This window comes from Pelodiscus sinensis, chromosome 10 (assembly GCF_049634645.1).
Source record: "Pelodiscus sinensis isolate JC-2024 chromosome 10, ASM4963464v1, whole genome shotgun sequence".
NCBI lineage: Eukaryota > Metazoa > Chordata > Testudines > Trionychidae > Pelodiscus > Pelodiscus sinensis.
The window spans coordinates 35,506,187-35,523,344 of record NC_134720.1 but is presented as its reverse complement, the minus strand read 5'-3'; the positions used below and the strand labels follow the sequence as shown (position 1 = coordinate 35,523,344).

The window sequence follows — 17,158 nt, the reverse complement described above, 5'->3', positions numbered from 1 at the left end:
TGTACATCTGTGGCTCCAATGAAAGAAGGAAAATGAATGTGTTTTCTGGCCTCCTTTTTATTTTTGTAGCCGACAGAATTTTATGGGGCTTACTGTGGCTTTGGATGTCAATGGGGTTTCACAAGGACAGCTTTTCTGGGATGATGGAAAAAGCATTGGTAAGTGTGATCACTTTTGGTACAGGATGGGCTCCACTCATGCAAATGACAGAATAAAGGAGAAACAGGACCAGGACCAAGCTGGTTTTTTAAACCAAGATGGTTCACGTATTATGGGCCATCTATTCAGAAGTGTCTGATGTCAGGAATATAGGTGGTTTCCTGCCCCCTTCTTCCTGTGCCTGATTCTTGGCTTTTCAAATGGACAACACTTTAAAACAGCCTTCAGGCTATTTGCTAACCCAAAATGGTCAGAGAATGCAGAGTACCACTATTCACCAATAGGGCTGCATGGCCAGGATTATGTTGCTTAGTTCTGGTATATAAATGTAGAGCTAGTTTGTACCCAGTCCTGCGTATATGCCTAAGACAGGTAAGTGTAAGGAGCTATCCACCCACCAATTAGTTATCACCTATATTTGTAGCTTATTCTTATGTATTTTACCAGGAGGATTCTTTACTCTAATTTGAAATAATTAATTACCCAAAACCCCGAAGGACAGTTAGATGTCATTATTTCCTTATTTAAAACATGTTTCTTTTAAAAATATATGCATAATTTTAGGTCTATCAACTGAAATATGATACTTCTAACTTCGAACAAATGTGTATACTAATTGCATAATACTAATTAACTGTTATTTATAGAAATATGAGAACCATGAGAGATGGTATGTAATCATTTGATTGTAATGCTTAAACTGAAAACAGCAAACAAAAATTTGGAAAGGGGATTGGTTTTGTAAAAGTGTAACTGTATGAATGTTATTTTATCTTTTTTTTGTAACAGACTAGATTTCATTCTACTGATTTTTTTCTTCTTAATAGATACATATGAAAATGGTAATTATTTCTTAGCAAGATTTGCAGCAAACCAGGTATGTATGTATATATTTTTGTCATTTTGAAGTTTTTCTACCACTCAATTAACATTTTTCAAGATTCTGTAATTTTATTTAAAATTATATCTACATTTAGTCTTTTCCCCCATTTAATTATTTCCCATTTTATTCATATAATTCATTGCAACATTCCCCAACACTGATTATACCATAGAAATGTAGATCTGGAAGTGACCTAGAGAGGTCATCCAATCCAGCCTTCCATGAAGTGGCAAGACCAAATTTCTCCAAACCATCCCTCACAGATGTATGTCTCACTTGTTCTTAAAAACCTCCAAAAATGGGGATTCTCCTTTGGAAGCATATTTCAGTACTTATTCTTTTCCTAATATCTACCCTACATCTCTTACTGCAGGTTAAGCCTGCAGTCCTCCTTTCAGTGGGCATGAGGAACAATCACTGTCCTCTTTATAACAGCCTTCAACTGTTATCAAGCTGCACCTCCGTTTTCTTTTGCCAAGATTAAATATGCCCTGTTTTTCTTTCACCTTTCCTCGTAGTTCATATTTTGTAAAATTGTTATTGTTTGTGTTGCTCTCCTCTGGACTCTCTCTAATTTGTTCACATCTTACAATGTGGCACCTGGAAACCACACACAGTATGCCAGTTAAAGCCTCCTTGGTGCCAAGAACAGTGCAATTACTTCCTGTGTTTTAAATATAACACTCCTATTAATATGCCCCCAGAATGGTTTAGGCTTTATAGTGGTACATCATACTATTGATTCGTATTCAACTTGAGATCCACTATTCCCCTAGATCATTTTCAGTGGTATTACTGCCTAGTTAGTTATTGTCCATTTTATATTTGTGTGATTGATTTTTTCCCCCTTCCTAAGTGCAGCACTCTGCACTTGTCATCATTGGATTTCATCCTGTTCAATTCAGACCAATTCTCTAATTTGTCAAGGTCACTTTGAATCCTAATCCTGTCATCAAAAATACTTTCAACTCTTTCCAACTTGGATAATGCAGTGGAGAGAATGCTAATAAAACTTGTGGATGACACGAAGTTATTAATGAAAATGTTGAATACCACGGACTTCTGTAGAACCCCACTAGGTCCATCCTCCTCTTTGGGAGCAAACCACTGATGCAAGTTTTGCACCCACATTGCAATTTTTCATCAGGACCACATTTCCCTAGCTAGCTTATGAGACTGTCATGGAGGACTGTGTCAAAAGCAATATTAAAATCAAGCTCTATTACTTCTGCTGCTTTGCTCCTTCCACAAGAGCAACAACCTTATCAAAGAAGGAAAATAGGTTGGTTTGGCAAGATTTGACTTTGACAGGCATTGAAGTGAGACTGACTGGTCCATAATTCTCCAAGTCCCCCTTGTTCCCTTTGTAAAAGATATATTTTTCCTTCTTCAGTCCTCTAGCATCCCACCCATCTTCCATGAATACTCAAAAATAATTGCTAATAGTGCCAAGATTGCTTCATTTAGTTTCTCAAGTACCTTGTGGCAGTGGGGCTGACAGACTCAGCGAGGCCCAGCTCTGCACTCCCGAAAGGCTACCTCCCTCAGGCAGCCTCAATGTTGCCCGGAGTGTGCCACGTGGGCAATCCAGCAGCAATTTGAAGGGCCCAGGCCTCTGGCCGCTGCTGTAGTAACATTGGTGGAGGCCAGGAGCTCCCTGGCCCTTTTGAGTTGCTGGGCCCTGACAAAGTTGCCTCCTTTACCCCATCTGTCAACAGGCCTGGCCAGTGGTGCATTTTTTCAAGCCTCGGTGAATGGAATATATTTAACTCTCTTGTGATCTGTTCTGGGAAGTAGGGATGTAATTGAATAATCTGGGATATAGGTGTAATTGTATAGTTGTGTAACCACATGAAATCTTATTGGTTACACGACTATTCAATAGTCCCCGGAGGCAGTCCCTGGTAGGTGGAGCCAGTTTGCAAGGGAAGCCATGGTGGGAGCTTAGACAGGGCCCACTGTGGACAGAAGCTGCTTTGCAGCAGCTTCCCTCCCCACCATGCCGCTGTCTCTAACAGAAGCAGCAGTGCTGGGGGATGGGAAAGGCAGCACCTCAGAGCTGGTGCTGTGGGGAATCAGCTTTTAAGCTGGCTCCCCACAGCACTGTCTCCTGCTGGCCACCCCCTCCCCCCCCAACCTCTGTAGGAGGCAGCAGGGGCGGGGGCAGGCAGGTACACAGGAGCTGATATAGGTGGGCAGCTGGCTTGAAAACTGGTTCCCCACACATCTCAGCTCTCTCCTGCCCCCCTCAGGCAGATCTGGTATTCATGGGGAGCTGGCTTTTAAGCAAGTTTCTCATGGGCACTGGTTCCCTTACAACCCCGCCTCTTACTGCCTCTGATATAGAGGCAACAAGGGGTTGTGGGAGTGCATGTCATCGACAGGATAAGTCAGGCCTATTGGGATTAATCATGTAGCTGACTACACATTGACACCCCTACTGGGAAGTTTGTATTGGAACATTCAGAAAGAATAGCTCAGTCTTGGGAGGAACTGTCCTTCTAGGAAACAAATATTTTATGTTCATGTGTAGTAGGATACATGATCTCTAGTCCTCCCATCAGGTGTCTGCTGGAGTAGCTTTATGGGACTGTGCGTGATCCCAATGAAGAACTTGCACAGTAGCTCCTTTATTTAAGAATGAAGCCATTAGAGTTGGGAAAAGGACAAAGAGAATGGCCAAGGATAATACCATGCCTGTCTTAAACTTGCTTGGAAAAATGAAAAATCAGAGTAATAGGGTGAATGTGAAGTTTTTGCAAACTACAGCAGAAACAATTTTTTTTGTTGTATGCCAGGAACAATGTACTCAAAAGGCTGCCTTTTCTATAAGTTCATATTATTGCCTGGCCACACAAAATATTTTACATGCTATAAGCACATTTTGTAAAGAAATACTGGAAGGCTGCCGTCACTTTATTAAAGCACCTAGTGAAAATGTGTCCAGATGGAAGGAAAGAAGAATGAGAAGCGAATAGAATGGAGATAACTCTGATGGCTGAAATACTCCATTTCTTTTTAAAATCTGCTATTAGCCAAGTAAATAAGGATAAATAAACATTAGAATTAATTATGGGATTGTGAATTTATCTGTCAACTCTGGTTTCTGCATCTTAAATAAGGGTTGTGCTACAGAGGGCCAAATCAGAAATGAAATCAGTAGATCCTCTTCTGTTTGGCAATGAAATTGCTCTAGGTGTGAATTTGGCCCATGCTCCCTGGATGCTTGGATTAAATTGCTGTATATTACTCTCTTTGGAAGATACTATCTGGCTGTGTCTAGACTGCATCCCTTTTCCGTAAAAGGGATGCAAATTAGACACATCACAATTGCAAATGAAGCGGGGATTTAAATCCCCCCGCTTCATTTGCATAAACATGGCTGCCGCTTTTTTCCGGCTCGGAGCTTTGCCGGAAAAAAGCTCCAGTCTAGACGAGGATCTTTCGGAAAATAAAGCCTTTTCTGAAAGATCCCTTATTCCTTATTTTAAGAGGAAATAGGGGATCTTTTGGAAAATAAAGCCTTTTCCAAAAGATCCCTATCTAGACTGGCGCTTTTTTCCGGCAAAGCTACGAGCCGGAAAAAAGCGGCAGCCACGTTTATGCAAATGAAGCGGGAGGGATTTAAATCCCCGCTTCATTTGCAATTGCGATGTGTCTAATTTGCATCCCTTTTACGGAAAAGGTATGCAGTCTAGACACAGCCTCTATGTATAACTGTTCTGATATTGCTACATTTGATTTTTCTTTTGAATGTTTGTCCATTTTTTCAGAATACTGTTAATATCACTGTGGCACACAACAACTTCCTAACTAACACCAATCCATTGAAATTTGGCTATATGAACATCTGGGGAATAGGAAGCCAACAGGTTACAAATGTTACTGTCATTTATGATGGACAAACTCACATGATTACTAACTTCAGCACTGACCAAGGAAATCAGGTAGGTGAACAAATATTTTGGTTAAAATAAAAATTCTAAAGTTTATTAATAAACCCTTTCTTTTTAGTACAGGCTGAACCTCTCTAGACCGGCATTCTCTTCTCTGTCAACATCCATGATCTGGCATGATTTTAGTTAGCCAGATGTTCACTTATTATGGGTTTGGCCAAATTTCCCAAGGTCCCATAAAGGTTGTTCACAGCTACCAGTCCTGGTTTTCAGTGTTCTGTACTGTTATTTAGCTCTTATTTAACCTAAGGGTACATCTACACTGCAACATTATTTTGAAATAACTAGTGCTATTCTGAAATAAATTAGTCTGCATCTACACAGCAGGCAGTTATTTCTAAATGGTGTCAAAATACTGGCAAGTTGGAGAACTTCTTACTCTGACTCCTGTAACCCTCATTGTACGAGGACTAAGGGAAGTGGGAGGAAGACCGCTCTATTTCAAAGTAAGTGCTGTGTAGATGCTCCCTATTTTGAAATAAGCTATTTCGAAATAAGATACGCAATTGAAGTAACTCAAGGCACATCTAGATTATGCTTTAATTTCAAAAGAGGAAAGGGGAAGAAAATCCTTTTTCGAAAAACTGCTCTTCCTAAAAAAAAGGAGGTTTACGCAATTTTTCGAAAAAGGTGTTTTTTTCCAAAAAAAATGTATCCAGACTACTTTCATTTTCAAAAGACCCGCTTTCAAAAAAGCAATCAGAAGAAGATATGCAAATTCCTTGGGAATTTGCATATCCTCATTCAAAATTAAAACGTCTAGATGTGCCCTCAATTAGCACAGATTATTTCGAGTTAAGCCCTGCAATGTGGATGCACCCCAAATGTCTTCTAAGAGCCCTGTATACAAAGGAAATGTTGGTAATGCTGCTAGACAGTGGTTCAGCAAATTCTCTGGTTCAGCACTGGTCAGATCCTGAGGGTGCTGGACTAGAGAGGTTCAACCTTTATATGCTTTTATGCCTATTTTTAATTTAGGAATCTTAATGTAAGTTCCAATATTGTAAAGTGCTGGATATAAACCCAAGCCATAAACATATTCATTTTAGATTGAAACTGCATTGATAAACCTCCCTGTTATGCTTAGGCAGTGCAGATAAGCTCTTCCAGGCAGACACTGTCTGTTTGTATTTTGCGTACTCCTAAGCATAGCATCATGACTTAAATAATACATTACATCTCAAAAAAACTACATTAAAGGAATGTTAACAGAAATGCCAGAATCAAGGCTGCTTCCACAATCTTAATTCAGCTACCTTGTTCATTTGCATTACAATACAGTCTTTAATTACACAATCACTTAGGGCATATCTTGTTATTTCAAAATAACAAGGCGAGTGTCCACACTACCAACCCTGTTATTTCAAAATAATGGGCTTGTTATTTTGAAATAATAACTCCTGCTTGTGAAGAGGAATAAGCTTATTTCAAAATAACATGGCATTTCTGTGGTACTCTCACCATGGTATCTCAGTGCCCAGTATCATAGACATTTTGTGGGTTATATACAGCCCTACACAGATACAAATGTATATCCATGGCTGCAGATAGCTGCAGATATCAGTTGGTCTCTGCGGAACAGCAGGCCTTTCCCATGAACTGTAGTAGTGAAGGAACAAAGTATGGAGCTGCAGCTCATAGGAGCTAGTGTTCTGCACCAACGGCTCCTCTGGCATGGCTATATTGCCCACTGCTGTACCCCCATCCCTTCCAAGCAGATGCATCTCCTAAATGGGAGTATGCACACTGCTTGAATACAACAATGCAACCAACTGCAGCTGCCAGTGAGCCAGGTGGGTGGGGAGAGGGGGAGTTGCGGGCAGTACAGCTACGCTGGAGGTGTTGCAATTCTGAATGCCCACCACTTCTCCGAATCTGGCTCCAGTGCCTCATACTGGCCACCCCAAAATGGAGGAATACACTCTTAGTGGCTCACTGAAAATGATTAGGTGATGGCCAGCACCTAAATTCAGCACCAGACACAGGGATGGAATCCACTTTTCCAGAATGACATTCACCAGCTTTACCCGTAGAACCGCCCTTTGCCTTCCTGCAGTCTCCTGCCTAAACACCTTCAAACTTCTGCAATGATGCAGAGATCTAACAGACAGCAGTCTCATTCACTATATATCCCTGATTAATTCCAATAGCACTGTGTATCCTGTACACTGAATGAGACTGAGTCCAGTGGGGAAAAATGTGTGATCATAATTTAGACCATCATAAAGCATGTGTACAGATGGGATGGACTTTGCAACCTTAAGGTTTGAGGGTAAAATTCTATAAAGAGAAGGTTAACATAGTTGTTTGCTTGAAATTAGTATATTATATCCAAATAACCAATTTGGAAAACCAGAAAATCCATGATTTGGAAGCATGTGACTCACTGGGCATGTCTACACAGCAGGGCTAAAGCTGAAATAAGCTACACAACTTGAGCTACATCAATTGTGTAGCTTAAATTGAAATAGCTGATTCATGCTTTTGGCGCTGTCTACGCCACCGGAGGTCCAAGGAAAAACACTCTTCCTCTGACTTCCCTTACTTCTCATAAAATGAAGGTTACAGGAGTTGGAATAAGAAGTCCTCCAGCTCGACATTATTTTGATATTATATCAAAATAACTGTTTATGGTGTAGACACGGACTATGTTATTTCGGCATAACTGATGTTATGCCGAAATAACATTTCTGTGTAAACATACCCACAATTTGATCATCAGCAGTGCTTGGACCTTTTGATCAACAGATTACTTGAACTCAGGGTATGTCTACACTAGAAAGTTAGTTCGAACTAACGGACGTTAGTTCGAACTAACTTTCCTATGCGCTACACTAGCGCTTCGCTAGTTCGAATTTGAATCGAACTAGCGGAGCGCTTAGTTCGAACTAGGTAAACCTCATTTTACGAGGACTAACGCCTAGTTCGAACTAGCTAGTTCGAACTAAGGGCTGTGTAGCCCTTTAGTTCGAACTAGTGGGAGGCTAGCCCTCCCCAGGTTTCCCTGGTGGCCACTCTGGCCAACACCAGGGAAACTCTATGCCCCCCTCCCGGCCCCGGACCCCTTAAAGGGGCACGGGCTGGCTATGGTGCCCGTGCCAGGTGCAAGCCTGCCAGCACCCAGCTAGCAGACCCTGCACCTGGCACGGCACAGAGCCACCCACCCGATGCCCCCCAGCCCACCCCCTCTTGCCGGGACCAGGCTGGCGGCTCCCGGGAGCTTGCCCTGGACCGCAAGAGGCGGGCACCTTCCTGGGCTAGTGCGGACATCGTGGACCTCGTCCACGATCTCCGCACTAGGCACAGGAAAGTGGCCGTCTAGGGCAGGAGAGCTGCCAGCCTGGCCACCCAGGACCAGGTGTGCATGAAAATCAAGGGGGTCCACTGAGACCCCCGACACTGAGCCCTGAGCTTACAATGGCCGTCCTGGGTCAGACCAAAGGTCCATCTAGCCCAGTAGCCTGTCTGCCCACAGCGGCCAACCCTAGGGACCCTGGAGGGGATGGACCGAAGACAATGACCAAGCCATTTGTCTCGTGCCATCCCTCTCCAGCCTTCCACAAACTTTGGGCAGGGACACCACTCCTACCCTCTGGCTAATAGGACTCCATGGACCCAACCTCCATGACTTGATCTCACTTCCCTTTAAACTCTGTTCTAGTTGTAGCCTTCACAGCCTCCTGCAGCAAGGAGTTCCACAGGTTAACTATTTGCTTTGTCAAGAAGAACAACTTTCTCTTACTAGTTTCAAGCCTGCTACCCATTCCTTTCCTTTGGTGTCCTCTAGTCCTTCTTTAGGGGAACTCAGGAAGAACTTTTCTGAATGCACCCTCTCCACCCAACCCCTGCTTTTAGAGACCTCTATCCTGTCCCCCCTCCGTCTCCTCTTTTCTAAGCTGAACAGTCCCAGTCTCTGTAGCCTCTCTTCATCTGGGACCTGTTCCCAACCCCTGATCATGTTAGTTGCCCTCCCCTCTCCCAGCCTTTCTCTTCCCCTCTCCCACCTCCTTTTCCCAGTCTCCCCCAGTTTTTTTCAATAAAGACAGAGTCAATGTTGGAAGAAACGTTATCTTTATTTTGTACATCAATAAGAAGGGGGGCTAGGGAAGGGCAAGTGGAAGGAGGTGAGGGAGGAATGGGGTACGAGCCCCCGATGGGGAGGACTGGGCTGGCTCTGCGGGCTTCTGGGGGTGGAAGCTCTCCTGCAGCCCCCCAATTACTCCCTCTCCCCAGATGGCAGCCTGCGGCAAGTGCAGCCGGGCTGATGGCCGAGTGGTGTGATGTGCCCAGTGTGGGCACTCAGGGCACTCCAAGCCAGAACTTCTTTGCAAGCGGGGCACCCCTTAGAACTGTGTGTCCGGGGTGGGGGTCGGGACCCTTTAAGCGCAGCCCTCGGCTAGCCTGAGACAGTATCTCCATGCTCTAAGTCCTCCTTTTATGCCCTGCCGGCACTGCTTCCGGCCATCATTAAGCCCTGTTCAGAGTCCACTCAATGTGGACTTACTAGTTCGAACTAGCAAAACGCTAGTTCGAACTAGTTTTTAGTTCTAGATGCGTTAGTTCGAACTAGCTTAGTTCGAATTAACTAATTCGAACTAAGTTAGTTCGAACTAGCGCTGTAGTGTAGACGTACCCCCAGAGAGTAATTGCAGCAATAATAGGCTCTTGTCTTCTTTTGTCAAGCAGTCACTGTGGATGATGCATATGCTTTGCCAGTGGATGTCTGGGCTGTTTTCTGATAGCATAGAAATGTAGGGACTCGAGAATCCTGAGTTTGATTCTGGATTCTGTAGGGGTGTGTGCTTCACCGCAACACTGAACTGTGTTTCTCTTTCCTCCATCTACTCACTCCCCACCGTTTCCTGTTTCTCTGAATCCCCACCTCTCTCCCCAGTTTGTCTCCCTTTTTTCTGCTCCTATCTAGTCCTGCGCCTACAGGACTCAAATATTAAAACACATGTTTAGGATTTATAGCTACCTCCTATTTGGATGTATTTATGTTCAAATGACATCCTCCATTTAAGGCCCTGATTCAGGAAAGCACTTAAAAATAAATATATTCTTTAAAAAATTAATACATTTATGTGTTTTCCTTAAGTTGGGACTAAATGAATCAAAGTTATTTTGTTTTTTTCTTTTAAAATTCTATTCGTCGTTTTACAGATTAACCAAAAGAAAGTATAATTCCATGCATTGTGGATTCATTATCCTTAGATTAATTTGTTTATGTGTAGTATTCACAAAGCCGTTTTCCATGCAGTGCTGTTAGGGAGCATGTTTTGTTGTTTATTTATACCAAGCTGCACCTGCTTCCTCTACAGGTTTTCATTTGATTCCTTTAATACCGCTCACAACTGAGCTAAGCTCTCTTTCAGCGCCTTCTTTTCTCATTTTCACTGACAGCCTTTGCCGCCTTCTGTTCATTCTGTGCTGCTATCAGTCATGAGAAAATGCTTTTAAGGGTTATACCTCTTCCATCTCTTGAACTACCTTTAGAAAACGAAATATTTTCATGCCAACTCTTTACACTGTAATTTAAAATGGATCTAATCTTTCCCGCTCTCTACCTTTTTTATAACTAGAGACATTTTCAAATGAAAATTGAGATATCCTATCCTTTAGGGATAACCTAATCTCTCTCGCTTTCTTCCCATATAATATTTCAAGCAATAAATAAAGTTCTCATGACTTTGAGAATTTACCCACAGTGCATAGGCAGTTTCCAAGAGTTTTAATTAAAGCTAAACATTTATTTAGGTTACAGTGTCCTATCTTCAACTTGAATAGAATTATTTCTTTTATTGTATTTAATCTTTGATCATCTACCTACCTTTGAACTTGGATGACTATCCTTTCCTTGTCCCATTTCTGCTTTCACTCGTGCATAACTTATAAGACACAACTGAATTCCACACAGGTAGGACAAACTTTTTCAAATGTATGTTTTTGCTCACTGTGTTATTAAATACAGGCACTAGTACAGGAGCCTGGAATACAATGATGCAGTCATTTTTTAAAATTAAAATACTTTAAGGAGAAAGAGATACAACTTCTGAACCTAACTCTGATCTTCCAAATTGCTTATCACTTAAAATGAAAAGTCAGTGAAACTGCTATTGCATACTGAGTTTTCTAGCTAAAATTGAACATTGAGCCATAAATCACACTGTTTGCAATGTTGTGGTTGTATTGGTCCCATAATACTAGAGAGAGAAGATGGATGAGATAAGATCTTTTATTGGAACAGCTTCCTTGAGTGAAAAAGACAAGGTTTCAAGCAACAAAGACCTCTTCTGCAGACCAAGAGAAGAGTTCTGTATAATTTGAAAGCTTGTCTCTTTCACCAATAGAGGCTGCTCCAATAAAATATATTACCTTATCCACCTTATAATTAGTGCTGATATTTGAATGGGAAATATGTTTAAATTATTAGTAATGTGTAATTTTGAAGTAGGTAGACTTAAAACAATGCTATTAAATTGTAGTCTCAATCCTTTCCTAGGCTTTTCCAGCATAATTAATTTATACAACATATAGCACTCCGTATCCATATGTCTTTTAGGCCAAGGTCCTGCAATGAACTTCAAAGGACATAACTTCTATGGAGACTGATTGAAAACATATTGCATTGGACTAAAGACTAGTATCACAAAGGGAATTTGAACTCAATGCTTGACATTTAGGCCACATCTATACTTATGCTCTGGAGATCAATCTTCTGGTGTTCAATTTAGCAAGTCTAGTAAAAGCGTGCTAAATCAAACACTGAGTACCGCTGGTCAGCACCAGTACTCCTTGGGGTGCGAAGATCTCCCACTGTCAAGGCAATACCAAGTTCGGCTTAAGGTATGCCGGCTCCAGCTACATTATTTAGTAGATGGAGTTGTGTACCTTAAGCTGACCTTCTGGGGCTAGTGTAGACAAGGCCTTAGGCACCCTGCAGTCTAGTGGAATTTATAGCCTCAAGTTAGGTACCTATACTTCTTATGCAATGCATGGAAAGAGTTAGGTCCTGAAGAATGGTCTCTAAAAAAGCCAGTAAACTGAGTACAGAGCCACTAAGCTAACCCATAGGAAATGCTGAGGAGAAAGCTAGCTCTTCCCAAAAAGGGAGTTAGGTGCTTAAGTCCAGGTTGGAGGGAGGTATTGCCTTCTGCTTAGGATTCTCAGCTCCAAACACTATCAAAGAAGTAGCTACCTAAGAGCACATATACACAGCAGGGCTAAAGTCGAATTAAGCTATGGAAGCTACAGAAATTGCCTAGCTTGAATGGAAATAACTTAATTCTGCTTTTGATGCTGGCTACACATCAGGAAGTTGGAGGAGGAAATGAGGGTTACCACGAGTTAGAGTAAGAAGTCCTCCAGCTCGACATTATTTCAAAATAACGGCTTGTAGTACAGATGCACGCTATGTTATTTCGAAATAATGTCAGTTATTCCAAAATAACGCTGCTGTGTAGATGTACCCTAAATTATTTCTCAGCAAAATGCAGGACGAAGTAGTGGTGTTCCCCATCCCCTCTACTTTTAGCCAGTGGTTAGTCACTCACCTATGATGAGGGAGACTCAGGGTCAATTTCCTCCTCCCCTGCATGTTGAGTGCCTCAGACATTGGAAGAAACTCACCCCAGAATACCCCATGGATCAGTCTTGCCTGTTGATATCATTCCACTTTGTATAATAAAGAATCGCTGGGCCAGAGAAAGTGTGAGAATGACTTAGGCACTTGGGTGAGACTTGGGAGACCCAGGTACAAGTGAGCTAGGCAGGAAAATGTTTAAGAATCCTGTTGGGACATAGATGAGACATCTGTGAATATTCTAGCTGATAGATTTTTAAATATTTGACGTACTTTACTCATTGAAATGAAGACACTGAGGAGAGTTTATCAGTGGAAATCTAATTGCACGGGGCTTTCAAAAAACCCCTTCTGCTGGGACTCTGTATTTGTCTGAAGATCTAAACTTTAGATTTTAGTGCCTAGCGTGGAGGTTTGATCATTTAAATTCCTTTGTGGATCTCTAGTCCCAGATTTCTAAGAATGTTGGGTTCTCCTCCACTGTGATTTCTTATGTGATACTCATGGCCGTTTTCTTTCTTTGGCCTCTTCTCTACTTTCAGGTATTACAAATTCAATTTACTGACAAAATATTCAGCATGGAAAAATTCACTCAACTCAAATGGACAACAAGCAATTAACTGTCTATGGACAACAGGCAGTTTGAAAGCATCTCCAGAGGCATATTTTCATCAGCTGTTCTATTATGTTCAGAGATATTAATAAAGAAATAACAAATATATAAAAAGGTACTGTTATGGGTAATGCTGCACAAAGACATGTAATTTTGCCTGTGCCTTTTGATTCTGACATAATTAGGAGGGAAGTATCTACATGGGTTTGAGCCAATTTTGGAACATACATGTAACAGTGAAAACATAGGTTAAGATTTCTCTGAGATCTTTTGCTGAGTAATAGAGAATTTAATGTTTACATGTTATTGATGTGAAATGAAAAAGCCAGTGAAAATAATATGACACACTTAAAACTTTCTTTATACTGCCATTTTAAAATGCATTGTATTTTATACAGTACACAATACCTTTATTGTAATTTAGCCTACATGGTGCAACTGAACTGAAGTTATAAAGTTACTGTGCATTGAAAATAAAGCTGTATAAATAAATAATTCTGATTTATTTTGGCTGTAACTTCCTTTTTTAATTGAAATAGGCTTAAATAAGTATGTGCAATCTAAATGTCCCAGTCTATGGGGCAAGACCTAATCTGAATGCAGATCTAGAGCTGATGTTATAACCTGCAAATCCCTTTTGATGCTTTCAACCAAGCTAAAGTCTGTTGACACTGCCATGTCAACACAGCTGCACGTTTTCAGGGCCCAGCATATATCCATTCTCAGTAATAATCTGAACCAATCAGGTTCCTTTTTAATATTACATAAATTCAATTCAGGGGGATATTGTACCTTTTGCTGCTGTTTTTCCTTTAACTAAAGCATTGGGCTGGCAAGCCAACACATTTCCCATAACATGCTTCAAATAAACACCACATCAAAGCTGCTTCTATAAGTGGTGTGGAACATTTTGAAGTACCAGAAGGATAGCAGTTCTCATGCTATTTCTGGTATGAAGATACAGTGGGAAAACACATCAAGAAAAGTGCACAAACACTCTTTAAAGCAACTCCCCCTCCCTCCAAAAAAACCCCCGAAGTCCATAGCCATTAAAGAAAAACGTTAGAAATGTGGACCACGTATAAATGATTCTTGTGCAAAAACTCTTCCACAAGAGAGCATCTACACTGGCATGTGCTTTTGCACAAGAGGTGTGCTTTTGCGCAAGAGCATCCATGGCAGTGTAGACGCTCTCTTCCACAAGAAAGCTCTGATGGCCATTTTAACCATATGGGCTTCTTGCGCAAGAAATTCATGTTGCCTGTCTACACTGCCCTCTTCTGGAAGAGCTCTTGTGCAAGAGGGCTTATTCATTGTGGGGAGAGGAATAACTGTTCTTGAAGAAGCCCTGTTTTACAACGCTATACTGTAAATTTACTTCTGGAAGAACGCTCGTGCAGTGTAGACAGCTGGCAAGTTTCTGCGGAAGACCAGCTGTTCTTCTGCAAGAAGCTGCCAGTGTAGATGTAGCCACAGGCATTGTAAATGTCAACCTGCCTAATCTGTATCCCTCTGCCGACAGAGGGATGCAGTCTTGACATACCCCAGGGGAATAAAGCTCTCCCATTTGTGAAAGCTTCCACTTGGCAGATAGGTGAGCAAGTAGCTCTGCGATGAAAACTTATAAACCATGTCCTGCCAGCATAAGCTGCCATTCCTACACACCCCAAAGTCCAAGGCTACGTCTACACTGGTGCGTTCTCATGCAAAAACTCTTTTGCGGAAGAGTTCTTCTGCAAAAACTCTTCCAGAAGAAAGTGTCTACAATTGTCATGCAAAAGGAGTAGTGAGGTGAGAGGTCACAGAAATAGGCTGGAGCCAGTTGTGGAGGGGTGGCTTGCCCCCAATAAGTAAAGTTGTGACCTATTTTAAAGTGCTAGGCTGATGGTAGTCTAGAGTCATGCAGAGGGCACATAGCCTGAATAGCAATGTGTCCAGGGGTGTGATTGTGAGGGTTACAAAGGGAGAGTGATGATAAGTTTGGAGGGTCACAGGTTCAGTTAGGGAACCAATGCATGATGCAGAGTCTTGCAGGAGTTGAAGAGGCTGACTAGCAAGGCACTGGGGACAGCAAATCAGGTCGTGGAGCTCAGGGATGAAATGTTGGGTGGGGAGGATGGGAATTAGGGAAGACCAGTCTAAAGTTGTGGGGTTACAGGTAACACGGCTGGCAGTAGTCTAGGGACAATGAAAAGTTAGAGAAATAATGTTTGGAGATGGTCAGGGTCAGAGTGGGGTCAGTAAGAGACTGTCTGAAGGAAGAGGAAACATTAATGTGTCAAGGAGGCTAAATATGGAGCCAGTGGAAAGCAAGTTGTGTAGGCTTATTGGAGCTGAGCAAGTTATTTGAAACCGAGTCATTTATTGCTCTTGGAGTAGGGGTAGTTCCTCCTTTAGCTGAGTTTAAATAGGTCCTTACAAGACATGCTCAACTGCAAAATTATATTTATTACTGAGTGTTGTGGTTTTAACTTCAATGAAGAGCACTATATATTTGGTAACTACACTACATAGCAGAGAGCAAAGATAAATTCACCAAAATTATATATCAACCAAAATGGAGTACATTTCCTTGTGTGTGTGTGTGCATGTGCATATATGCGTGTGCATGTGCAGGCCCCATATATGTGAATTCTTTCCTTATGTAACTAGGAAGAAAAGGAAGAGCTATACCCATTCTTACACTACTAGCCAATTAGCCCATCATAAGATGGGATTTTCAGGTCTCTCCTCCATGTTGGTCTTCTCTCCTGAGCCTCCCGTCTCTCGCTCTCTCTCTCTCTCCTCCTCCTACTGCCTCCCCCTCTTTCTCTCTCAGCTCTCCTCTGCCTCCTGCCTCTCTCTGTCTCTTTCTCTTCTCCTCCCCCTCCTCCTTCTCACTAGGGGGCCCACGGACCCCCTGGCCGTGTACGTCACCACCCCGACCCCCTTCCTCTCCTGCCGTGGCGTTAGGCTGACTTCTGCACCACTCAGCCGGGCCGCCGCGTGGGAGCAAGTGGCACAAGTAGACATTTGGGCCCTGCACTCCCCATGCAGCATGGGCCGCCCGGAGGGAACAGCCAGCATTTCAGCATTACAGACTCACAGACACTGGGCTACTATATATATGATGATGAAAGCATATGAAGGAATTATCCTTTGGAGACATTATATTCCAACCTATTTTATTGAAAGTGGTTTGACTCCGTAGGTGGTGGGTGGATTCATATCGCTTTATAAATATACAGCTGACGAAAACTCCTTTGCTGAGTGTCTCTGATAACTGGTTTAAATCCAAATATAAACTACCAATGTGGTCTTTATGGTATACAAATATGTATGTAAAGGTGTAAATCATCCACAGAGCTTTCCTTCAGCATGAAAGTTTTTATAACTAGCTTTTTCCCCATTCTCATTACTGAAGAGAAGATCACACTTCTCTTTTGATCTCTTTATACAAATTCCTATATAATCCTTACTCCAGCAACTAGAAAGAAGAACTAACCAATCTGGTTACCAACATTTGCATGCTTATGTTGAAGGAATATGGATGTTTAACTCATTAGAGATTATGGATAGGTATATTTACAGAGACAGTATATATACCTTTGAAACTGTTGTGATAGGTCATACTATATTCTCAGGGGAAAATGTATCAATTAAAAAGTAGTTTCAAATGCCATTAGAGAATCACAAATATTTTTTTAAAGGTACTGATATTTTCTACAAAATCTTTTGCAGTCTTCCCTCCTCCCTCTCAAATTCTAGTAACCATCTGACCTTCAAAGTCAGAAGTTGCTTTCAAGTATTTTACCAAGATAATTTTAATTGCCAATACAACTGGATACATTGTTTTGTTCCTTTGGTTCAACATCATAGACTCTGGTTAGGGAAAACATTCCTTGCCAAGTCTTGTTTTTTATTTCAGTATGAGGATGAAGATGGCTGGAGGAATTAAGTGTCAAATTACCAGATTATTTTTTAAA

The 17,158-nt window shown here is 41.8% G+C and overlaps 1 protein-coding gene across 4 annotated transcripts in view; it reads left to right on the top strand.

Moving 5' to 3' along the window:
- The window catches only part of SI (sucrase-isomaltase), a 172,594-nt gene extending 158,900 nt beyond the window's left edge, over positions 1-13,694 (top strand). For all 4 annotated transcript variants that reach the window (XM_075937869.1, XM_075937870.1, XM_014573793.3 and 1 more), the window contains 4 exons: positions 70-158; positions 987-1,036; positions 4,816-4,989; positions 13,123-13,694. In XM_075937869.1, the coding sequence (XP_075793984.1) occupies positions 70-158; positions 987-1,036; positions 4,816-4,989; positions 13,123-13,200 (391 nt within the window). In that variant the 3' untranslated portion in view covers positions 13,201-13,694. The remainder of the gene's footprint in view (positions 1-69; positions 159-986; positions 1,037-4,815; positions 4,990-13,122) is intronic.
- Positions 13,695-17,158: the final 3,464 nt, after the last annotated feature.